The 26251-nt window shown below is 47.2% G+C and overlaps 1 protein-coding gene across 1 annotated transcript in view; it reads right to left on the reverse strand.

Annotated features, from left to right (window-relative positions):
* LOC140719694 (potassium voltage-gated channel subfamily KQT member 4-like) overlaps positions 1–20309 on the reverse strand; it is a 180582-nt gene extending 160273 nt beyond the window's left edge. The window contains exons 1-4 of the mRNA XM_073034493.1: positions 20290–20309; positions 19000–19024; positions 14097–14223; positions 198–373 (exon numbers count right to left, since the gene is read on the reverse strand). Coding sequence (XP_072890594.1) covers positions 198–373; positions 14097–14223; positions 19000–19024; positions 20290–20309 — 348 coding nt within the window. The remainder of the gene's footprint in view (positions 1–197; positions 374–14096; positions 14224–18999; positions 19025–20289) is intronic.
* Between the last annotated feature and the right edge of the window lie 5942 nt (positions 20310–26251).

Consider the following 26251-nt stretch of genomic DNA (forward strand, 5'->3'; position numbering starts at 1 on the left):
AGGCCACGGTCACTTCCATCTGCGCTGTGTGTCATCACTAGCTAGTTGTCCAGAAGTTCAAACACGAAACAGAATGAGTGGGAAGTTGAGTGAGGCAGTGCAGGATGGGCACAGTGAAGGAGAGCGAAGGGAAGGAAGCTGGCACGGAAACATGAGGAACGGAGACGGTTATTAGAGGGCACAGAGCCCGCACTGACCTTACTGTGAGCGTACACCACGGACCCCAACAGCTTCCAGGTCCCTCCCCTGCGATCCATCCGGACCATGCGGAGAATCTGTAGGAAGCGCATGCTGCGAAGTGCTGAAGTGGCGAAGATGTTGCCCTTGGTCCCGGCAGCTATCACGGCCACGGAGGCCACGAACACAATGAAGTCTGCAAGGTGGAAACACAGCACTGAGTTGGAATATCGGCCAGATCTCCCGATGGCTTGTAGACATGACTGGAGAACCAGCTAGCTCAAGGTCACGTTTACAACAATGTGGACCTCCAAGTCCGCATCAGCAGCTAAGCGGACAGTGTAGTTGATAAATTAGGCTATTGTTGTCATATGTACCGAGACACAGTGAAAAGCTTTTGCTTGTCGTCGAGACAGATCATTCCATGCATTAAGTAAAAGATGAAAATGAAGCAGAAGGTAGGAAATAGCATAACAGGTAGAGAGAAAGTGCAGTGCAGGCAGACAAGTGAAGTGCAAGGACTGTGGCAAGCTTCACTGAGATAGACTTCATCTTTGCCATGTAAGAGTTTTTTTTCTGGAGTCTTATAACAGCAGGGTAGAAGTTGACCTTGGGCCGAGTTGCACGTGTTCTTAAGCTTTTGTATCTTCCATCTTTTGAAAGATAAATTCCAAAAGATACTTAAAATTCCTCAGTGTTATCATTTCAGAGAACCTGTCCTGGGCCCAATACATAAGTGGAATTACAAAGAAAGCACGGCAGCGTCTCTACTTCCCTAGAAGTTTGTGAAGATTCGGCATGACATCTAAAACTTTGACAAACTTCTATAGATGTGTGGTGGCATCCACAACCTGGTATAGAAACACCAGTGCCCTTGAACAGAAATTGCTACAAATAGTTGTGGATATGGCCTCGTCCATTACTGGTAAAGCCATCTCCACCACTGAGCACATCTATACGCCTCGTTGTCGCAGGAAAGAAGTATCCACAAACAGGGACCTCTGCCACCTAGGCCATGCACTGTTCTTGCTGAAAGAAGGTACAGGAGCCTCAGGACTCACATCACCAGGTTCAGGAACAATGATTAACCCCAAACATCAGGCTCTTGAACCAAAAGGACTAACTTCACTCAATTTCACTTGCCTCTTCACTGAACTGTTCCTACAGCCTATGGACTCACTTTCGAGGACTCTTCATCTCATGTTCTCAACATTTATTGCTTATTTATCTATTTATTATTTCCTTTTTTTTGCAGTTTGCTGTCTTTTGCAGACTGGTTGTTTGTTCTGTTGAGTGCAGCCTTTCATTGACTCTATTTTAGTTCCTGGATTTATTAAGTGTGCCCACAAGCAAACAAATCTCAGGGTTGTGTTTGGTGACATATATGTACTTCAATAATAAATTTACTTTGAACTTGGGAAGGCAGAGGAGAGAAAATGACTGGGGTGAGGGGGTTGTTTGATGACGCTGGCTGCTCCCCCGAGGCAGCAGGAAGGGCGGACAGAGTCCAGAGAGGGGAAACTGGTTTTCACTGTCTGTGTTTAGGGACTTTGCCCAGGTCATCACAGCTGTCTAGTCAGATATATGACTCTGCAGCCTTAGAGAATTTATCAGAGCTAAATCTACTCTTACAGACAAACGACTTCTACAGAGCATCATGCAGTGCGTGGAAATGTCAAGTCTTGTCTCTTCTCCCTCCAAAGGACGATGGCTTGCAATACTCCTGCACTGGCCAAGTTGGTCCAATACTATCCACAAGCCCTCATTCAGGGAGCAGGGAGAATTTGCCCTAAACAATGAACTGGCTCCTCGACATCATCCTCTTCTTAGTTTTATTCAGGCCTCACACTCCCGCCTCCTCACCATTTGAGGAGACCTGCCTTTTCCTCACATTTCTGGCCCTACCACATCCTCACAGTCCCCACACCTGCACCAATCTAGACTGCAATCAACACAAGATGAAGACATTTGTAATTTGAGAGCAAAGAAGAAGGAGGTGGGTGGGGGCATGGAAGCAGAGGTGAAGGTGCTGAATGGAGGCCCCCTCTGTAGACAAACAGCTGCTTAGCCCCACAAGGGGAGATATCAGGTGAGCAGTGAGATGTCCACATTCATTCATTACAATACCATCAGCTTGACTTGTAAAATGTGAAAGGATTCCATATTCCAATGGCTCCACCCTCCATCGGCCCGGAGACACACTTCCATGGTCAACCTGGACATTTCCAGTCAACCAGGCTATCCAATAGCAGGAGAGCATTGCAAAGCTCAGCGCCTATCAGGGAGCAGTGAGAAGTGACCAGAGCAGCTCAGTTCAGGATGTAAGAGAGAGGAGAATCAGAATCACTGGCTCACGTTGTGAAATCTGTTGTTTTGCTGTAGCAGTATGGTGCAATACATAAAATACCATCAATTACAATAAGAAATACATATGCCGCAGAATGCTGTTCGAAGGAGTAAAAGTGCTTTCTGAGATGAATGGCTCCAAGGAAGAAGTGCCAATATAACCACATAACAATTACAGCATGGAAACAGGCCATCTCGGCCCTTCTAGTCCGTGCCGATGCTTACACTCACCTAGTCCCACCGGCCTGCACTCAGCCCACAACCCTCCATTCCTTTCCTGTCCATATACCTGTCCAATTTTACCTTAAATGACAATACCGAACCTGCCTCTACCACTTCTACTGGAATCTCATTCCACACAGCTACCACTCTCAGAGTAAAGAAATTCCCCCTAGTGTTACTCTTAAACTTTTGCCCCTAACTCTCAACTCATGTCCTCGTGTTTGAATCTCCCCTACTCTCAATGGAAAAAGCCTATCCACATCAACTCGATCTATCCCCCTTATTTTTTTAAATACCTCTATTAAGTGCCCCCTCAACCTTCTACGCTCCAAAGAATAAAGACCTAACTTGTTCAGCCTTTCCCTGTAACTTAGGTGCTGAAACCCAAGTAACATTCTAGTAAATCTCCTCTGTACTCTCTCTATTTTGTTGACATCTTTCCTATAATTCCGTGACCAGAACTGTACACAATACTCCAAATTCGGCCTCACCAATGCCTTGTACAATTTTAACATTACATCCCAACTCCTATACTCAATGCTCTGATTTATAAAGGCCAGCATACCAAAAGCTTTCTTTACCACCCTATCTACATGAGATTCCACCTTCAGGGAACTATGCACCATTATTCCTAGATCACTCTGTTCTACTCCTGAGAGAGCCAGTTCATTCGAGATGGTCTTTGAGGGAGGTTCAGACTGTGGCTAGTTCAGAATGTGGGTTCAGTGCATGAGGAAAGCGATACCTCCGACTAGTCCAGAAATGAGCTCCAATGTTCATGTGCGCATCAGACTAGTTTAACAGTAAAGGGCCCTTTTATTTTATTTTATTTTTTCTGTAACTGTAAATTTGGCAAATACATTTATTTATAATTTTATGTCGGAGTACAATCTGTTAATTTTCTGACGAGTGATAACTTTACATGGAGGAGTATTTACACAGCATTCATAACAATCAATGTTCCTTAATTGGAACTTCCCAACTTTCCTGTTTGGTTGAACCCCAAATCATACCGACTCTAGGTGTATATTGTTTGTGAAAGGTGGCCTTCTCAGCGCTGAGTCACGTGGCTGTTAGCAGAGTTAGATAATTAGCCAGGTTTGTATATGAATGCCAGTGAGAGGGTTACACATGTGTATATATATGTACGTGGTGCAAAAAGAGAACAACAATATTGAGATAGTGTTCATAGGATTGTTCATTACTGATTCAGAAATCTGATGGTGGAGTGGGAAAAGCTGTTCCTAATATGTTGAGTGGCTTCAGGCTCCTGACCTCCTCCCTGATGTAGCAATAAGTAAAGAGTATTTCCTGGGTGATGGGGTCCTTAATAATAGATGCCGTCTTGTTGAAGATGTTTAGAATATTTTTTGAAAAAATCTTCCATTTTAAAAAAAGACTTATTTATTATTAGGATCTGGTGGCATTATTGTCCATCCCATTTGTCTTTGAACCAAGGTGTTTGCTGGGCCATTTCAGTGTTACCCATCTCAGGCCTGGAGTCACGTACAGGGCTGGAAAGTGGCAGCAAGGTTAAAGGTGGGCTGTGACCTCAGTGAATGGTAGACCAGACCCGAAGGGTTGAAGCACCAACTCTCGCTACATCTTCTGTACTTAAGTTCACAGTCACCAGAGACAGTTCAGCAATTGTGTAAAAGTCAAGAATGTGGCAACGGGTAACCAGACGGAGGGTAAGGTGGGGGAGGAGCAGGATCTGCTCCCAGTGTCAGGAGTTCAGGTAACTCAAGGCAGCAGTATGTCAGAATGTTGTCCTCTGCAAAAATTTCAGTAAAGAGCAGATATAAGACCATAAGACATTGGAGCAGAATTAGGCCATTTGGCCCATTGAGACTGCCCCACCGTTTCACCATGGCTGATATGTTTTTTCTCTCAACCTCATTATCCTGCCTTCTCCCCGTAACTAATCAAGAACATATCAAGCTCCTAATGACTAGGCTACACAGCCTTCTGTGGCAATGAATTACACAGATTCATCACCATGTGGCTAAAGAAATTCCCCCTCATCTCTATTCTAAAGGAACGTTCTTGTATTCTGATGCTGCAACTCTACTCCTAGTCTGCCCCACTACTGGAAAAATCTTCTCAATGTCTACTCTGTCTAGGCCTTCCATAAGATCTCCCCTCATTCTTCTAAACTCCATTGAGTACAGGCCCTGAGCTATTAAACATTAACCTCCTACATTAACCCTTTCACTCCCAGGAACATTCCCATGAACCTCTTTGGACACTTGTCAATGCCAGCACATCTTCTCTTACATATATACATAATAGTGACTAAGTTTGGTAGGATTAGTTTATGTGTCTGGATTGCAGATGGCTTGTGGACAAAGGAGAGTCCCAAGCAAGCACACACTCAGCAGAATCTTCCCTTTGGAATGGTGCAGCTCAAAGTCATTAAGTAGAGTCTAGACTGGGGGTACTTGGAGATATGAGGAAGGGCGAGAAGCATCCTAACAGTTTGGCCCTGATCTTAAGTGCAGCTCAAGGTGTGGAACAGCTAGTAAGGTGGGAACCCTATGACATTGATCAACAGAAACTGATCCAATCCAATAGGTCGAAAGTACCAGCTACTCTGGGAGAAGTATCCCTGGACAGCCAGACATCTGATCAGTGTAATTAGCAAAACATCTAATATGGACATGGGGGTGTAGTGGGGATGGGTTGGAGGGGATAGTCTAATGCAATGGTTTTTAGATTTCTTAATTATGCAGAGAGATACCATCATTGGCCAGCAGGATGCTCAGGGGAAGGAGATCTTGGAAAGTTTATTTAAAAAGAAAGATGAGCTCCAACTGCAGTGTCCCAGGACCATTTTCTAGTGGAAAGAGTAAATATTTTGGAGAAAGGTAGAATCGCAAGTCTGAAGCAGAAAAGGCACTGTCAATGACAGCTCCAAAAATGTGTCAGAAACATACCTCGTGAACAGCAGGTGCAAAGTTAATAAACTAAGAGAGAGAAATAGAATGAGAGTTACACAGCTCAGAGCTATTGAAATTGTACTAATGATCAACCACCCACTTATGCTATTCTCCTTTTAACTTTCCCATCAGCTCCTTTCATATTCCACCACTCACCAGCTTACAAGGAGTGTCCCAATGACCCAGTGACCCATATGGGTTTGGGATGTATGAAGGCACTGGAGCATCCAGAGGAAAACCGTACATTCACAGATTATGCAAACTCCACACAGACAGTGTGGGAAAAGATGGACCTGGGTTACTGATGCTGAGACATTGAAACTCCTAATTTATTCAATTATCTAAGTTTACATTTCCAAGTTCCCTTGGTGGGATTTGAACTCATACCTTATAGACCAGGACATAGTAGAACAGAGAGACCTGGTGTACAGGTACATAGTTTCTTGAAAATGGCAATTTCAAGAGTTCAGATCTTATATGTGAAGTATATTAATGCCAATACAGCCAGCATGCACCTTGGCACCTCTGGTTACTATACTGATCTCAGACTACTATTGTGCCAGTTAAGGAGTGGGGTTCATGCTTACAGGGAATTGCAGGCTGGGGCAGTACAGAGAGGACCACTGCCTACAATTCTGGTCACCAAATCACAGGAAGTATCTGTTAATGCTAGAGAGGATGATATGCAGTTGCTCCAGCATGCTGGCTGAGATGTTTGAAGATTAAGACCACCAGCAAAACAGAAAAGCAATGAGCAGTCTCTCTGACGAGACTATGTTGCCTTGAAAACTTACAATCAAGGAGTGCTGGGAAGATTCACATGGATGAGAATTGTCATGAGTGGAGATTAAGGAGACTGGACCTTTGTTGTCTAGAATTTAGGAGAATGGAAGGTGATCTCATTGAAAGATGTGGATTTTTTTTGGACTTGGACCCAGGTGATGTTTCTCCTGATGGGGGAGCCGTGGGCCACCGTCACAAAATAAAGAGGCTCTCACTTGGGACAGAGGTATGTAGAAGTGTCTTTGCCAAGAGTTTAAAGACTCTTTGGAACTTTCTACTCAAAAGGGATATGAGACCTTGTCAGTATAATCAAGACAGCGGTCTTTGGGTGGCCAGGTGTTGGGGGACATAGGGTTAGTGAAGAAAAATGCAGAGCAGATGCAATGGGATAAATGATTTCCACGTCCTTCAATGTCTTATGCTCTTGTGTGATCACAGCTGAGACCTTGCTTCCCCCTGTAGATATGTGCGTATTTGTGTACGATGCCAACATGTATATTGTGTAGGATACAAATATGTGTATTTGTGTAGGAATATGTCTTCAGTTACTTTGGTTGCCAGTTAAAACTGTTTTGTGTCTCTTCTCATTTCAGTGATATCCTGACTTGTACTGAAGTTGGGAATATTAAATGGTCAACATATGCACTGTCAGGGCAGATGGTGTTTTGTGAGAACTCTATTGGTGAGGAGAGTTCATGTTAGCAGGGCATACCGAATCAGGAGTTAGGAAAGAGGATGACCTATCCCAGAAAGAAACAAGACAACAACCAGCAGACCAGTTTAAAAGGTGAGAAACAACTAATTTTATAGAAAGGTTTATTGTGATTAAACCCCTCTAAATATCTTGAACTTTGCTTCACAGTCTACAAGTCTTCAATCAATTCAAAAGCTATTTCTTAAACAACTAGATTAATATTAGTTATTTTTCTGCGTCACATTAGTTTCAGAAATTGACAATTACACTTGACAAAACTGAAAGGGATTGTTTATAACAAAGCTGATATCAAGGCTCAATAACGTAACAACAGATAATTTGTTGGAGGAACAGAGCTGGTTGAACAGCATTGTTGGGGCAAGGGAAATGTCTACATTTTGGATTAATATCTTGCATTCGCACTCCATGAATCATGAAAAGATTTTAGAAATGATCACCTAAATTGGACGCAGAGGGAACTGCATGCAGTCCAGAACAAGAGGGTGTGAGGGTATATCTTCAACAGTACAAGGAACTATGTCTCGTGCCAAATTAATAAAGCCAACAGTTGCTGGATGTTAGCCACACTGAAGATGAAAGGAACATGTTGGTGGCACATTGGATGCAAATCTGTAAATGAGTTGCTGGAACTTGAGCCGTGGTTACTTCATCTCATGAGCACCTACTATGTTGGTTGGGTCCATCTTCTGAAGGTCCCAGGGATGACCACAGATATTCCTAGTTCATAGACCACCCCAATTACCATAGGAAATGATCCCTCATTGAGAGGCTGAGGAGTGAGGAAACAGTGAGCACTTCTATATGGAAAGAATTGCAAACGTGGTAGCCAAGGCATTTGCTATTGATGGGAAATTATTGAGAATAAGGTAATTAGTTGAAATGAAACACTATAGTATTTCCAAGGATACCAACACTACTAAAAGAAGGTAGTGGTTTGGTTTAATTTGGTTTGGTTTATCATTATTTTTGTATGAAATCTAGCGCTATGAAAAGCTTGTCTTGCATACTGTTCTTTTGAATCAATTCATTACACAGTCCATTGAGGTAATACAAGATAAAACAATAAGAAAACACAAAATAAAGGGTAGCAGCTACAGATAAAGGGCAGTGCAGATAGGCAATAAGGTGCAACACAGCTCTGCCTGTGAATGCAAGAAACTGCAGAAAGTTGTAAGCAAAGCTTAGCAAAACAGGGAAACTAGCCTCCCTTCCATGGACTCTGTCTATACTTCCTGCTGCCTTGGTAAAGTAGCCAAAATAATCAAAGAACCCCCACCCCCACCCCACCTTCTCCCCCCTCTCATTGGGCAGGAGATACAGCACCTTGAAAGCATGCAAGATCAGGCTCAAGGACAGCTTCTATCCCAGTGTTACTAGACTACTGAATGGTTTCCGAGTATGGTAAGATACATTCTTGACTTCACACTTTACCTTGTTATGGCATTGCACCTTATTAGACAATGCACTGCATTTTATCTGTAGACGATAAGGTAAATTGTGAAGTCAAGAGTCTACTTTATCATACTTCTCAATCCTCAACCTCAGCACATTGACATAAACAGAAGCATATGTAACAACCCCCCCCCCCCCCCCCACACACACACACACACTACAACCTTCCTAAAGTAACTGATGGGCACTTCTGTCTTGCTGATATTGAGGGATATCTCAGTCCAACTCGTGGCTGTTTGTCATCAGGCCCACTGCAGTGGTAAATTGTGAATCAGGAAAATTTCGGAAGAGTTACATGAAAACCACGAGTTACATGATTGCAAAAAATGTAGGTACCCACTGAAAAGTTAAAACTGCCGATGAAAAGATAGGTATTTAGACTATGTGGAATAAGTTCCTGTTTTCTTTCTCAGTGAGGTAATTAGTGAGAGTCAGCCTCCTTCTGTGGGATTTGAATGGCTATTAATGGCACAATTCACTGATGAACTGATCAGCAGAAATCGTAATTTGTTTTGAACTGATGTCGGGTAATTATCGGAGTGTTTACATAAATGATCTAATTTCAGATCTCTGCAGAGAACCACCACGGAGAGCTAGAGCAGCAAATTCTGCAAATAGCCCCCAGGAACACAGCATGTCGCGGCCGTTAAAAATGGCAGGACAAGAACTCGGGAAATCAGCATTGTTACAACAGTAGCTGGTTGTTGAGTGATCTTCTCAATTTAAGATTGTAACCCAGGATATGGGAGAGTTAATTGGCAATGTCAGAAGTGTTCAAAACTAAATCTTTACTTGTTTGAGTTAATGACAAAAAGTAACTACTCAATGTGGAAACGTTTTTAAAAATAAAGCATAGCTTTGAAGAATTGCTTGGGAACTGCCACTGTTGATTGGCTTTTGAGAATGATTGATCCAAGGTTATTCTGCGTGGAGCGTTCCCTTTTAAGTGCCTCCAGAAGCGAACGTCATCTCAGAAGTAATGGGCACCAGGAAACGGGACGTCAATGCAGTGAAGATTTGGGGCCTTGCAACTAAAGCAGGAAACTAGATTCGCCTATTTACCTGCTCTCCATTTGAGGGAGTGAGCAAAACTAATAGCGAAATTTGACAAGAGGACACAGAAACGGCATGAAGGCAGCTTACACCCTAGCAGACACTTTGGTAGAAAACACAGATGGTTCCTAACGTGAACTCACTGCAAGATAGCCCTTCAAGGCATACTCTCCACTGCAGAAAACCTTACGCAGCATAGAGTATGGCTGCAATAGACCCAGCAACGAGCGAGATCTTTCAAATTCAATGAAAGAGAGATAAAGACCCTGGTAAGTGAGGAGAAAGGTCCTGCCTGACATGAATCCCGCCAGGGCCACGCAAGGAACAGGTTGTCCGCCCCACAGAGTGACTCACTGTGCAACGCAGAGCTAATTCTCACTACAGTCACGGGATCGGGCAGAAAATGGAGGCATAGTTTGGACGGGCATCAGAGAGGGCACATACATGGTGGGACGAAAGGCCTGTTCTCACACGGTAGGTCAGGGCACGGAGATAGAGAGCCCATTCCAGTAGGTGGAGGGGGGATTCCATTGCTCCTGGGAAGCATGATGCGAGGGCTTTCTCGGTCTCAGTCTCCCTCTCCCCGCCTCTCTGTCAATTTATTGTCCCTTGCAGCCGTCACCTTCACATCTGCTGGAACTTCCGCTGTTGCTGCACTCAGCCACACTCTTTATCCCGCTCCAGCCTCCTCCCGTGCTTCCTGCGGCACTGAATTCGGTCGGCCCTCTTGTCCAACGCAGGATAAGGAATCCATAGCTGCGGCCGCGCTCTCATTATGATAAAAAAAAAGCAACCTGGTCTACAAGGGGCACCCTGACACCAAGAACGAGCACCGACCAAAATACCCGTGCAGTGGAGAGCTTGAATTGGATACGAACGTGGGAGATTGACGGGCAATGTGGTGGAGGTGTACAAATTAAGAGTGGTATTGATGTGGTGGATGCAAGCAGGCTGTTTCCACTGAGGTTGGGTGGGACTAGAACTACAGGTCATAGGTTAGGGGTGAGAGGTTAAATATTTAAAGGCAGTCTGAGGGGTAACTTTACTCAGAGGGTGGTTACTGATTAGTAACCAACTGTTGATTCCACGCCAAGGTTTGGCTTCTTAAGAGCAAATGTCGTTTTCGATCTGCAGCCTGACCCGTCACGGATCCAGCCCTTCAGTGAAAATGGACGCTTCAAGTACTGGGTCTAGAAAAACGTTATTCGTGTTCTGGCCAGTGCAGAGCTTACCAGGGTGTTCAGGGTCTGCTCACCTGGTGGAAAGTGGACCCCAGTGAGTTTAAACGTGCAGGAGACATGTCCCTGGTGAACTTACACGGTTCTCATAGTGCTTCACGATCGCAATTTCGGAATAGAATTCTGTACACAACTCAACAAGCACACCCAGGTTAAGCATAGCCAAACCCTCCAAACAAGTTACCAGATATAATTTCCGTGTAATGAAAACTATATAGATGTGGCTATTCTGTTGTTGCGTGCATTTCGTTAACTCGCTGAAAGATGGATGCGGGCAGTCAGTCCCCCCGGGAAGTTGAATCGGAAGCTTGTCGGGATTCCCCTATATGTGGACTTCACTTGTTACTTTTAAACTTTTTAAACTGGGTGGTGGAATGTTCACATCTATTGCTCCGGCACATCGCATTTGACTCCGCGGCTGGGCACAGAGATGGCGTTCCCAGCGCTTGCCTAAAAAGCCGTGTGCTAAATGAATTTCCTGAGATTGCTCCGAGAGTATTTCGCCAAATTAGTCAATGTATTTCTGTCAAGGGTAAGTAGTATTTGCTGCAGTTCTTTGTGGGTGAAACAACTAAAGTCGATAGAGGGCAGTCGGTAGGTGTAGCGGTGTATTTAGACTTCCAGAAGGCATTCGATAAGGTGCAACATGAAAACCTGGTGAACACGACAGAAGCTCGTGGTATTGGGGATGTGTGTTAACATGGATTAAAGAATGGTTAGCGCATAGAGTAAGACAAACTGATCTTTTTCAGGCTGGGAAGATGATTTGATTTAAACATAGAAACCCTACAGCACAATACAGGCCCTTTGGCCCACAATGCTGTGCCGAACATGTCCCTACCCTAGAAATTACAAGGCTTACCCATAGCCCTCTATTTTTCTAAGCTCTATGTACCTATCTAAAAGTCTCTTAAAAGACCCTATCATATCCGCCTCCACCACTGTCGCTGGCAGCCCATTCCATGCATTCACCACTCTCTGCATAAAAAAACTTACCCCGAACATCTCCTCTGTAGCTACTCCCAAGCACTTTAAACCTGTGCCCGCTTGTGCCAGCCATTTCAGCCCTGGGACAAAGCCTCTGACTATCCACACGATCAATGCCTCTCATCATCTTATACACCTCCATCAGGTCACCTCTCAAACTCCGTCACTCCAAGTAGAAAAGGCCGAGTTCACTCAACCTATTCTCATAAGGCATGCTCCCCAATCCAGGCAACATCCTTGTAAATCTCCTCTGCACCCTTTCTATGGCTTCCACATCTTTCTTGTAGTGAGACGACCAGAACTGAGCACAGTACTCCAAGTGGGGTCTGACCAGGGTCCTATATAGCTGCAACATTACCTCTTGGCTCCCAAATTCATTTCCACGATTGATGAAGGCCAGTACACCATACAATTTCTTAACCACAGAGTCAACCTGCACAGCTGCTATGGACTCGGACCCCAAGATCCCTCTGATCCTCCACACTGCCACGAGTTTTACCATTAATACTATATTCTACCATCATATTTGACCTACCAAAATGAACCACTTCACACTTATCTGCGTTGAACTCCATCTGCCACTTCTCAACCCAGATTTGCATCCTGTCAATGTCCCGCTGTAACCTCTGACAGCCCTCCACACTATCCACAACACCTCCAACCTTTGTGCCATCAGCAAACTTTCTAACCCATCCCTCCACTTCCTCATCCAGGTCATTTATAAAAATCACGAAGAGCAAGGGTTCCAGAACAGATCCCTGAGGCACTCCACTGGTGACTGACCTCCATGCAGAATATGACCTGTCTACAACCACTCTTTGCCTTCTGTGGGCAAGCCAGTTCTGAATCCACAAAGCAATGTCCCCTTGGATCCCATGCATCTTTACTTTCTCAATAAGCCTTGCATGGGGAACCTTATCAAATGCCTTGCTGAAATCCATATACACTACATCTACTGTTCTTCCTTCATCAATGTGTTTAGTCACATCCTCAAAAAATTCAATCAGGCTCGTAAGGCACAACCTTCCCTTGACAAAGCCATGCTGACTATTCCTTATCATATTTTTCCTTTCCAAATGTTCATAAATCCTGCCTTTCAGGATCTTCTCCATCAACTTACCAACCACTGAGGTAAGACTCACTGGTGTATAATTTCCTGGGCTATCTCTACTCCCTTTCTTGAATAAAGGAACAACATCCGCAACCCTCCAATCCTCCAGAACCTCTCCCGTCCCCATTGATGATGCAAAGATCATTGCCAGAGGCTCAGCAATCTCCTCCCTCACCTCCCACAGTGGGCTAGGATGCATCTCATCCGGTCCCAGTGATTTATCCAACTTGATACTTTCCAAAAGCTCCAGCACATTGTCTTCCTTAATATCTACATGCTCAAGCTGTTCAGTCTGCTGCAAGTCATCCCTACAATCACTAAGATCCTTTTCCATAGTGTATACTGGAGTAAAGTATTCATTAAGTACCTCCGCTGTTTCCTTCAGTTCCATACACACTTTCCCACTGTCACCCTTGATTGGTCCTATTCTTTCACGTCTTATCCTCTTGCTCTTTACATACTTGTAGAATGACTTGGGGTTTTCCTTAATCCTGCTGGCCAAGGCCTTCTCATGACCCCTTCTGGCTCTCCTAATTTATTTCTTAAGCTGTTTCCTGCTAGCCTTTTATAATCTTCTAGATCTCTAACATTACCTAGCTCTCTGAACCTTTTGTAAACGTTCTTGACTAGATATATTACAGCCTCTGTACACCACGGTTCCTGTACCCTACCATAACTTCCCTGTCTCATTTCAATCTGAACAGCTTATGGTTTAAGAGAAGGTCATGTTAGATCATGTTGGAAATTCCTTCACACCCATCCCTCAGCCCCTCTTGCCGACGGGACCTTCATATTCTGTCTACAGCTCTGGGACAACCAATCAGACGTGCCCACTGTGCACAGGTAATGACGAGGGTGCGTGTAACAGCGCCTGCTCGCAGTGGGCAGCAATTCAATGCCCAACCCAGTGAAGAAGTCACATCTGCTTAGACACTGGGGTTCTTCCTTCCATTTCCTCTGCTTTCCGGGTGAAACAATTTATTTTATCATAGGGACAAAATAAGCAACCAGAGAAAAGCGTTCCTCTATCTCCTTCCTAGACGGGTTTATCGAGCACACTGGAATGTCCTTACCGATCACGCAGAAGGGCTTGCGGGCGAACCGGAGTCTCCCCTGTAGTCCACGGTAGCGGCAGCAGCAGCCGGCTGCCCAGATTCGGATGACATATTCCAACCCAAACACAACGATCATGACGAATTCCTGCAGAACGGGACAAAACAAGCTGTCAGCCTCGGGGCGAGGTTTGTCTCCGCTCCGACCCAGCAGGGTCCACACCCCATTCATCGCGCCGCCTCTGGATGCTCGGCCTGCACTCCACGAGGCAGCTTCTACAACTCGCAATACCTCTACTCCATCGGTACTGCTTATGCTCCAGGTCTACCCGTGATCTGCCCGTGATCTACCCGTGAACTGCCTATGATCTACCTGCGGCCTACCCGTGACCTACCCGTGACCTACCCGCGACCTACCCGTGATCTGACCATGATCTACCCGCGACCTACCTGTGAACTGCCCGTGATCTACCCGCGACCTACCCGCGACCTACCCGTGATCTACCCGCGACCTACCCGTGAACTGCCCATGATCTACCCGTGATCTACCCGCGACCTACCCGTGATCTGCCCGCGACCTACTCGTGAACTGCCCATGATCTACCCGTGATCTACCCGTGAACTGCCCGTGATCTACCCGCAACCTACCCGTGATCTACCCGCGACCTACTCGTGAACTGCCCATGATCTACCCGTGATCTACCAGTGATCTACCCATGACCTACCCGTGATCTGCCCGTGACCTACTCGTGAACTGCCCGTGATCTACCCGTGAACTGCCCGTGATCTACCTGCCACCTACCCGTGATCTACCCGCGACCTACTCGTGAACTGCCCATGATCTACCCGTGATCTACCTGCGACCTACCCGTGATCTGCCCGTGATCTACCTGCGACCTACCTGTGATCTACCCCTGACCTCCCCGTGATCTACCCATGAACTGCCCGTGATCTACCCGTGACCTACTCGTGAACTGCCCATGATCTACCTGCGACCTACTCGTGATCTACCCGTGATCTACCCGCGACCTACCCGTGATCTACCCGCAACCTGCCCGTGATCTACCCGCGACCTACTCGTGAACTGCCCATGATCTACCCGTAATCTACCAGTGATCTACCCGTGATCTACTCGTGAACTGCCCGTGATCTACCCGCGAACTGCCCATGATCTACCCGCCACCTACCCATGATCTACCCGCGACCTACTCGTGAACTGCCCATGATCTACCCGTGATCTACCCGTGAACTGCCCGTGATCTACCCGCAACCTACCCGTGATCTACCCGCGACCTACTCGTGAACTGCCCATGATCTACCCGTGATCTACCAGTGATCTACCCATGACCTACCCGTGATCTGCCCGTGACCTACTCGTGAACTGCCCGTGATCTACCCGTGAACTGCCCGTGATCTACCCGCCACCTACCCGTGATCTACCCGCGACCTACTCGTGAACTGCCCATGATCTACCCGTGATCTACCTGCGACCTACCCGTGATCTGCCCGTGATCTACCTGCGACCTACCCGTGATCTACCCCTGACCTCCCCGTGATCTACCCATGAACTGCCCGTGATCTACCCGTGACCTACTCGTGAACTGCCCATGATCTACCTGCGACCTACTCGTGATCTACCCGTGATCTACCCGGCACCTACCCGTGATCTACCCGCAACCTGCCCGTGATCTACCCGCGACCTACTCGTGAACTGCCCATGATCTACCCGTGATCTACCAGTGATCTACCCATGATCTACTCGTGAACTGCCCGTGATCTACCCGCGAACTGCCCATGATCTACCCGCCACCTACCCATGATCTACCCGCGACCTACTCGTGAACTGCTCATGATCTACCCGTGATCTACCCGCGACCTACCCGTGATCTACCCGCGACCTACCCGTGATCTACCCGCGACCTACTCGTGATCTGCCCGTGATCTATCCGCGACCTACCCGTGATCTGCCCGTGACCTACCCTTGATCTACCCGCGACCTACTCATGAACTGCCCGTGATCTACCCGTGATCTACACGCGACCTACCCGTGATCTGCCCGCGACCTACTCGTGAACTGCCCATGATCTACCCGCAACCTACCCGTGATCTACCCGCGACCTACTTGTGAACTGCCCGTGATCTACCCGTGAACTGCCCGTGATCTACCCGCGACCTACCCGTGATCTGCCCGCAACCTACTCGTGAACTGCCCATGATCTACCCGTGATCTACCAGTGATCTACCCATGACCTACCCGTGATCTGCCCGTGACCTACTCGTGAACTGCCCGTGATCTACCCGTGAACTGCCCGTGATCTACCCGCGACCTACCCGTGATCTGCCCGCGACCTACTCGTGATCTGCCCGCGACCTACCCGTGATCTGCCCGTGACCTACCCTTGATCTACCCGCGACCTACTCATGAACTGCCCGTGATCTACCCGTGATCTACACGCGACCTACCCGCGACCTACTCATGAACTGCCCATGATCTACCCGTGATCTACCAGTGATCTACCCATGACCTACCTGTGATCTGCCCGTGACCTACTCGTGAACTGCCCGTGATCTACCCGTGAACTGCCCGTGATCTACCCGCCACCTACCCGTGATCTACCCGCGACCTACTCGTGAACTGCCCATGATCTACCCGTGATCTACCTGCGACCTACCCGTGATCTACCCCTGAACTCCCCGTGATCTACCCATGAACTTCCCGTGATCTACCCGTGACCTACTCGTGAACTGCCCATGATCTACCTGCGACCTACTCGTGATCTACCCGTGATCTACCCGCGACCTACCTGTGATCTACCCGCAACCTGCCCGTGATCTACCCGCGACCTACTCGTGAACTGCCCATGATCTACCCGTGATCCACCAGTGATCTACCTGTGATCTACTCGTGAACTGCCCGTGATCTACCAGTGATCTACCCGTGATCTACTCGTGAACTGCCCGTGATCTACCCGCGAACTGCCCATGATCTACCCGCGACCTACTCGTGAACTGCCCATGATCTACCCGTGATCTACCAGTGATCTACTCGTGAACTGCCCGTGATCTACCCGCGAACTGCCCATGATCTACCCGCCACCTACCCATGATCTACCCGCGACCTACTCGTGAACTGCCCATGATCTACCCGTGATCTACCAGTGATCTACCCGTGATCTACTCGTGAACTGCCCGTGATCTACCCGCGAACTGCCCATGATCTACCCGCCACCTACCCATGATCTACCCGCGACCTACTCGTGAACTGCCCGTGATCTACCCGCGACCTACTCGTGAACTGCCCATGATCTACCCGTGATCTACCCGCGACCTACCCGTGATCTACCCGTGACCTACCCGTGATCTACCCGCGACCTACCCGTGATCTGCCCGCGACCTACTCATGAACTGCCCATGATCTACCCGCGACCTACCCGTGATCTACCCGCGACCTACTCGTGATCTGCCCGTGATCCTCCCGCGACCTACCCGTGATCTGCCCGTGACCTACCCTTGATCTACCCGCGACCTACTCATGAACTGCCCGTGATCTACCCGTGATCTACACGCGACCTACCCGTGATCTGCCCGCGACCTACTCGTGATCTGCCCGTGATCTACCCGCGACCTACCTGTGATCTGCCCGTGACCTACCCTTGATCTACCCGCGACCTATTCATGAACTGCCCATTCCACCGCAGCACTAGGCAGCTCAGAGGCAGACGTAGAATTTCAAAAAGCCAAAATAAACTTATTATTAAAGTACGCAGAGGTTACCATTTACTACCTTGGGATTGATTTTCTTGCAGACATTTACAGGAAAGTAAGGAGATACAATAGGATTTATGAAATCTATACACATAAACATTGACAAACAATCGGAAGAAGACAAATTGTGCAAAAAAAACTAAATAATGCTGAGAACATGAGTTGTAGAGTCCTTGGAAATGAGTCTATAGGTTGTGGAATCAGTTCAGAGTTGAGCTGAGTGAAGCGGTCAGGAGCCTGACAGTAAGAACTGTTCCTGAACCTGGTGGTGTGGGACAAAATGTTCATTTTCAACATTTAAGAGAAGTTTGGATAACAACGTGAATGGTGGTGGAGGGGGTGGGTATATAGAGGGCTGTGGTCCAGGCGCAGATCAATGGGACTAGGCAGATTAATGGTTTGGCTTGGACGAGATGGGCCGAACGGCACGTTTCTGTGCTGTTCTCTGACACTGATAAATTTCTTGAACTAGTAATGATTAATAAAGTAGTACAGTTCTTAGACAAAGTCATTGTCTTGGGTGTTTCATCATGTGGCAAAAGACGTTCATGAACACACTAAATGGACAAGGTACATAAGCATACAGATGCAGACAGATGGGGCTAGTCGGAATAGTTCGGTATGGACTAGATGGGCTGAAGGACACACGTCGGTGCTGTAGTGCTCTATGACTCTATAATCTCTTCTCTCAGAGGGTGGTAACGCTTTGGAATTCTCTACAACAGGAATGGGTTGACCCCAGATCATTGAACGTATTGAACAATGAGTTGGATGTTGTCCTGAGTGGTTGAAGGAGTACGGGAGAAGAGGATAAAGCAGGGATATGTACTGATTTGGATACGTGATTTTATTGAGCGTCAGAGCAGAGGCAGAGGCTCCAATGGCCGACTCCTGCTCGCCATGTCCGCGTTCCCGTGATCCCCTGCTGCAGAGATGATTGAAGGTTCTGTCTACCCCAGGCCAGAGGGGCTGTCACTCCAATTAACACAGTCGTTCATTGGCCAGAAGAACGTCCTCGAGATTCATTGGCGAAACGGCGATTGGGCCGGTTTATTACCGTCACATGTACTGAGGGAGAGTGCGTTAAAACTTCGGTTCAGCATGCCACCTGTACAGATCATCTCATCATATCAGTGCATTGAGGTAGGACAAGGGAAACCAATAACAGAATGCAGAATAAAGCACTGGAGTTACCGAGGGAGTGCCGTGCAGGTAGACAGTCAAAATGATAATACTTTATGTGTTGTGTATGAGTTATAAGTATTGTGTTCTGCACCTTGGTCCGGAGGAACGTTGTTTCATTTGGCGGTATACAAGTATAAGGTTGAAATGCCAATAAACTTGAACTTGAACGATAAGGTCACAAACACGAGAAAATTTGCAATTAGCGGAACAAGTGCTTTATCTACCCTTACACTTCCTCCCTCACCACCATTCAGGGCCCCAGACAGTCCTTCCAGGTGAGGCGACACTTCACCTGTGAGTTGGCTGGTGTGGTATACTGTGTCTGGTGCTCCCGGTGTGGCCTTTTATATATTGGTGAGACACAACGCAGACTGGGAGACTGTTTCGCTGAACACCTACGCTCTGTCTGCCAGAGAACGCAGGATCTCCCAGTGGCTACACATTTTAATTCCATGTCCCATTCCCATTCTGATATGTCTATCCATGGCCTGCTCTACTGTCGAGATGAAGCCACACTCAGGTTGGAGGAACAACACCTTATATACCGGCTGGGTAGCCTGCAACCTGATGGCATGAACATTGACTTCTCTAACTTCCGTTAATGCCCCTCCTCCCCTTCTTATCCCATGCCTGATATATTTAGTTTTCCCCCTTTTTTCTTTCTCTCTCTGCCCATCACTCTGCCTGTTCTCCATCTCCCTCTGGTGCTCCCCCTTTCTTTCTCCCTAGGCCTCCTGTCCCATGATCCTTTCCCTTCTCCAGCTCTGTATCCGTTTTGCCAATCACCTGTCTGGCTCTCAGCTTCACCCCACCCCCTCCGGTCTTCTCCTATCATTTCACATTTTCCCCTCCCCCTCCTACTTTCAAATCTCTTACTATCTTTCCTTTCAGTTAGTCCTGACGAAGGGTCTCGGCCTGAAATATCGACTGTACTTCTTCCTATAGATGCTGCCTGGCCTGCTGCGTTCCACCAGCATTTTGTGCGTGTTGCTAAAATTTGCAATTGCTGGAAATCCAAAGCGATACACACAAAATGCTGGAGGAACTCAGCAGGTCAGGCAGCATCTATGGAAATGAGTTGCCGTTTCGGGCCGAGACTGTTCATGAGGCTTTCTGGGGCACTGGGAAGTCCCACCGCCTTCCCCACTGAATGGCAGATAGAGTTATCTCTCTCCCTCCACCCAACTCTTTGGGTCGTGGGTGCCATTTGAGTGTGATGAATCTTCGGACAAACCTCATTCTATTATTACATCTGTTGTGTTACTGATTGCGAACGTCCTGCATTTTTCGAAGATTCATCACACTCAAATGGCACCCATGACCCAAAGAGTCGGCTTTGACACCGACCGGACTGTGGTCGCTGACCTATTTGGCGACCGCAGTCTGGTCAGTGTCAAAGCCGATCTGAGAGAGAAGCCGGTGGCGTGGACAGCTGATGGGGTGGGGGACGGTGAGCCGTAGGGAACAGGGCCCTGCTTGAAGTAAGGGTCCGAGAGTTCAAGAGCAAAGCACTTGCTCACCTATTGAGGTGGGTGTCAATGACTGCAGTGCAGAGAGGAGAAGCGAGCCCAATGATTTACAAAGCAGCATTGACTCGGCTAATGGTGTGAACATCTGCTAACGGAGGATTTCACATCGCCTTGCGGTATCTCCCCTCCAACCTGACCTTCACCTTCCACTTGATGCTGAGTTATACCGACAACGCTGAATTATTTTTTCAACTCCCTTCACATTTTGTTAAGCAGCTCTGGCCATTAATCGATTCATCAAGCGCGGGTTTGCTTAATGTGCAACTTGTGCTTTTGTCATTGGTGAAGGATTTCCTGTGGGTGATTTACTCTTTGATGGCTTGGCGAGACCGAAGGGATTCGTTCCCTCTGCCTCGTCCCCATCGGTCAAATTAATCCTTAATGGGTAATGAACGACTCAGACTCCAAATCGATTCGGTTCTGCCCTCCCATAGATAGGCCCCAGCCCTCTCCAGTGGCCAGTGGCCAGTGGAGGTAATCGCAAAGTGCAGCCCTCTGTAAAAGAGCACGCTGGAATCCAGCCGAGGACTGTTTCCGATCGGCTGGCACTAGGTTGCCCGCTACTTGCCACCAGTGCGTCTGTACATGGGTTCATGTGTTCATGCGTGTGTCCCCCCCCCCCCATTCTTTGCTCAGGACTGCTTCTGTCACCCCCCCCCACACAGGCCTCTGGCTCAGTACCCCCAGTCCCAGCACTCAGTTGCGCCACACTGCAGAGTTCCTTAATGAGTAGTGAGGCGATGATATTAACAGGAATACCTCTTTTCTCTTCCCCAGCGGCGAGCAATAATTGCTACCACTTAACCCAGATGAACAAAGGAACCTCAGCCGGTGTGAGATTTAAGTTGCCCAGGCACTATCAGATTCACCCTCTGTCCTTCTGAAACCAGCTTTGGGACTGAAGTATTTGAGAATCTACCGCCAAGCAAACGAGGAGGGGCAAGTGTGATCTGCCGACATTCCTTGCTTAAGCAAACAGGACTCTTTGCACTTGGGGGTGGGAGATCGCTGCTTAGCTCTGAGACCGTCGATCAGCATGTGTGGAGGGAGAATGGACTGGCTGTCGGTCCAGTCCAGTCCACAGATGCTGCCTGACTTACTGAATCCCTCCAGCAGCTCGTCCTTATATGCCCCCGGTTCCAACATTTGCAGCCTCCTGTGTCTCCAGCAATCGCGACCGCTGCCCCCCCCCCCCCCCCCCACTTCCCTTCCTCCCCACCTCACGAAGGGAAGGGCTTGTCACCAGCGGAGGCTACGGACGGTAGACCTGTCCTGGCTGCCTGCTCATCGGCGTGGCGTTGACGGCTTAGCTTGCTGACCTGGTCTCTCAGTCGAGTCCTGCGCTTATTTTTATCCCTTGTTTACTCACAAGAACCCCCCCCCCCCTTCCGCCCCAAGTAGGACTGACAGAGCCGGCAGCAGGAATGGTGTGAGTATTCGTCACTGTAAACAGGATCGCAACCCACTGTGGATAAATGCGGCATCAGCACATCCCGCACTTGGTCCTCCGTGTACCCGGCGAATCTGCTGACTCTGGTTAGCAGAGCTGCTGCCTCGCATCTCCGGAGACCCGGGTTCAATTCTGATCTCCGGCCTGTGTAAATTGTCCCAAAAAGCGGTAAAAATCTGAGGAAAAGGTGAAGAGAATAAAATGGGAGATTGGGTGCTGACTCTACAAGCTTCAAAAGCAGTAGGCTGGCACACTGTGGAAACCAATGCCCCATGCCAGCCTGGCAAAGAGGGAACCCCCGATCGGTGGTAACTGGGAAGCCTGGATTTTAATCACCTGCATTGTTAGAAGGAGTGGTGAATGGCGACTTAGTGACGGAGATCGTGGAGATGCTCCCCAAAAGACCAGAGATACCGGTTCAAATTCAACCTCTGGCCGGTTGTTTGCCGGTTCTTCCCGTAAGAGCGCGGGGTTCCCCTAGGTGCCCTCTCTGGCTTCCTCCCATAGGCAGGTTGCTAGGTTAATTGGTCACTGTAAATTGCCGCCAGTTTGTAGGTGGGATGTAGAATTTGGTGGAGGTTAGGGATTATGATGAGAATGTCAAGAGATGAGGCAAGGATGCTGCCTGCTTCGAGGGGAGCCAGCAATGGCTGAATGGACCAAATAGTATCCTGTTTGGCAAAGAAGCATGGAAAGGCAAGCAGGACCACGATGGGAAACGAGGTCTCCAGTGGTGCTCGCTGAGATCACAGACCTGAAGCGAGATGGTGGCAAAGCACCTCTGGTCAGCTGGAGTCACTGTCCAAGTCCATGCTTCAAGTTATGTGGATCTCCTTGGAAAGATCATTGGGTAGAACATGGCTGGTGAGTTACTTCAGCAAAGGGAGGCTGTTTTACCACTAAATACCCAGAACCAAAGCCGTGCTGAGCTGGGTCGCCCAGCTGCAGTATGCATATGACACTTGCATTGCCACCGCTCCAGAACATTCTCAACTGATTCAGCAAAGCAACCAAGAAGATGGACCTTACCTTCAATGTTTATAAGATCAACCTGCCCACTGCCCTTGCTGCTCTCTGACAATGTCTCACAGCGAAACTCTGGATAACACTGAACACTATCCCAATCTCTGTTAGTGAAGACACCTATCAATAAGAAACTCACCTAGAAACGTAGAAAAATCTCCAGCACATTACACGCCCTTTGGCCCTTAATGTTGTGCCAACCATGTAAGCTGCCTGGAATTTCCCTAACACATAGCCCTCTGTTTTTTTAAGCTCCATGTACCTAAGGGTCTCTTAAAAGACCCCATCATATCCGCCTCCACCACTATCACCGGCAGTGCATTCCACAAACCCACCACTCTCTGTGTGAAAAACTTACCCCTGACATCTCCTCTGTACCTCCTTCCAAGCACCTTAAAACTATGCCCCTTCATGTTAGGCATTTCAGCCCTGGGAAAAAGCCTCTGACCGTCCACATGATCAATGCCTCTCATCATTTTCTACACCTCTATCAGGTCACCTCTCATCCTCCGTCACTCCAAGGAGAAAAGGCCAAGTTCACTCAACCTATTCTTATAAGGTACGCTCCCCAATCCAGGCAACATCCTTGTAAATCTCCTCTGCACCCTCTCTATAGTATCTGCATCCTTCCTGTAGTGAGGAGACCAGAAATGAACACTGTGCTCCAAATAGAGTCTGACCATGGTCTTATATAGCTGTAGCATTACCTCACAGCTCTTGAACCAAATCCCGTGGTTGATGAATGCCAACACACCATGCGCCTTCTTAGCAACACTGTCAACCTGTGCAGCTGTTTTGAGTATCTGATGGACATGGATCTGAAGATCTCGCTGATCCTCCACACTACCAAGAGTCTTACCATTAATATTATATTCTATCTTCAAATTTGACCTACCAAAATGAACCACCTCACACTTATCTGGGTTGAACTCCATTTGCTACTTCTCAACTCAGTTCTGCATCCTATTAATGTCCCGCTGTAACCTTTGACAACCCTCCATACTATCCACAACACCCCGAACCTTTTGTGTCATCAGCAACCTTACTAAATCCCCCCCCCCCCACCTTCTACTTCCTCATCCAGGTCACTTATAAAAATCACAAAGAGGAGGGGTCTCAGAACAGATCCCTGCGGAACACCACTGGTCACCGTCCTCCATGCAGAATACGAACCATCTACAGCCACCCTCTGCCTTCTGTGGGCAAGCCAATTCTGGATCCACAAAGCAATGTCTCTTTGGATCCCATGCCTCATTATTTTCTGAATGAGCCTCACATGAGGAACCTTACTGAACTCTATATACACGACATCCACTGCTCTACCTTTATCAATGTGTTTTGTTATATCCTAGAAAAATTCAATCAGGTTCGTGAGGCATGACCTGCCCTTTACAAAGCCATGCTGACTATCCCTAATCAGATTATGTCTCTCCAAATGTTCATAAATCCTGCCACTCAGGATCTACAACAACTTGCCCAACATTGAAGTAAGACTCACTGGTCTATACTTTCCTGGGTTACATTTACTACCTTTCTTGAACAAGGGAACAAGGTTTACAGCCTTCCAATCCTTTGGTACTTTGCCTGCCTCTATTGATGATGCAAAGATCATTGCTAGAGGCTCAGCAATCTCCTCCCTCACTTCCCACAGTAGGCTGGGGTATATTTTGTTCGGTTCCAGTGACTTATCTAACTTAATACCTTTCAAAAGCTCCAGCACATCCTTTCAGTTCACTGTAAGTCATCCAGCAATTGCCAAGGTCCTTTTCACTGAATACTGAAGCAAAGTATTCATTAAGTACCTCTCCAGCTCCATGGGCACCTGATTGGCGCTATTCTCGCATGGCTCATCCTCTTGCTCTTCACATTCCTAAGCTGCTTCCTGGCGCCCTTGTAATTTTCTACAGCTCTAACAGTACCCAGTTTCTTGAACCTTTCATAAGCTTTCCTTTTCTTTTTAACTAGATTTTCAACTTTCTTTGTACACCATGGTTCTTTTAACATACCACCCTTTCCCTGACTCAATGGAACACACCTATGCAGAATGCCATGCAAACGTTCCCTGAACATTTGTCACATCTGTGCTGAGCATTTCCCTGAGAACATCTCCTCCCAATTTATGCTTCCAAGTTCCTGCCTAATAGCATCATATTTCCCCCACCCCAATTAAACGTTTTCCCAAATTTTCTGCTCTTAACCCTTTCCAGCACTACGCAAAGGAGAGAAAGCTGTGATCACTACTTCCAAAATGCTCTCCCGCCCAAAGATCCGACACCTGAACAAGGTTCATTTCCAAAAAGCAGATCAAGTAAGCCTCTCCTCTAGTTAGCTTATCTACGTATTGTGTCAGGAAACCAAACAAACTCCACCCCATCTAAATCCCTTGCTCTAAGGAGATGCCAGTCAACATTAGGAAAGTTAAAATCACCCATCACAACAACCGTATTATTATTGCACCGTTCCACCTCTGTTTCAACAAGTCAGCACTAACTTTGGTTGATTGAGATAAAGGACTTTTGAAGATCAAGATCTCAGACCAAGCATGTTGCTCATGTTTATCAGGCAACAGAAATCCCTGTCCTTGTGTATCGTGAGCTATCTGGACTATCTACTGCAGGCACCTCGAGAGTAATTTCCAATGCTGTCTCCACTGCATCCTCTAAACTCAGTGAATGAACAAACTAACAAATGTCTGTGTCCTCTATTTTAGCTCTGTTTAGATTTACTGACCGTGTAAGACCGTTCAGCCACCAATCCTATTCCTCTACTTATTTCCCTGTAGCTTATTCTCTCTCATACACTCATTATCCATCTAACCTTTTAGCAAATGGGGAGTGTAAACTGACTCAGAGTCAGATTGTACACATGTTCACCTCCTATTTATCCACTATATTTCTATGCAATTTATCTGCATCATCCACAACGGCCAATTAATCTGACTCATTGTCACTCTGTTATCACTTTAAGAGGTACCTCTTGTATCTAAAGAGGTAGCCACTGAGTGTATGTCGGTGGTCTTCTGCTGCTGTAGCTCAGCTTCTGTACTTCAAAGCTCGACATTCAGAGAAGCTCTTCTGCACAGCACTGTTGAACTGTATGGTTATTTAAGTTACTGTCAACTTAATGTCAGTTTAAACCAGTCTGGTAATTCTCCTCATTAACAAAACATCTCACCCTCTCACTGGGTACCACTCTCTGTAAACTTTAGAGACTTGTTTTGTGCA

This window comes from Hemitrygon akajei, chromosome 32 (genome assembly GCF_048418815.1).
Source record: "Hemitrygon akajei chromosome 32, sHemAka1.3, whole genome shotgun sequence".
NCBI lineage: Eukaryota > Metazoa > Chordata > Chondrichthyes > Myliobatiformes > Dasyatidae > Hemitrygon > Hemitrygon akajei.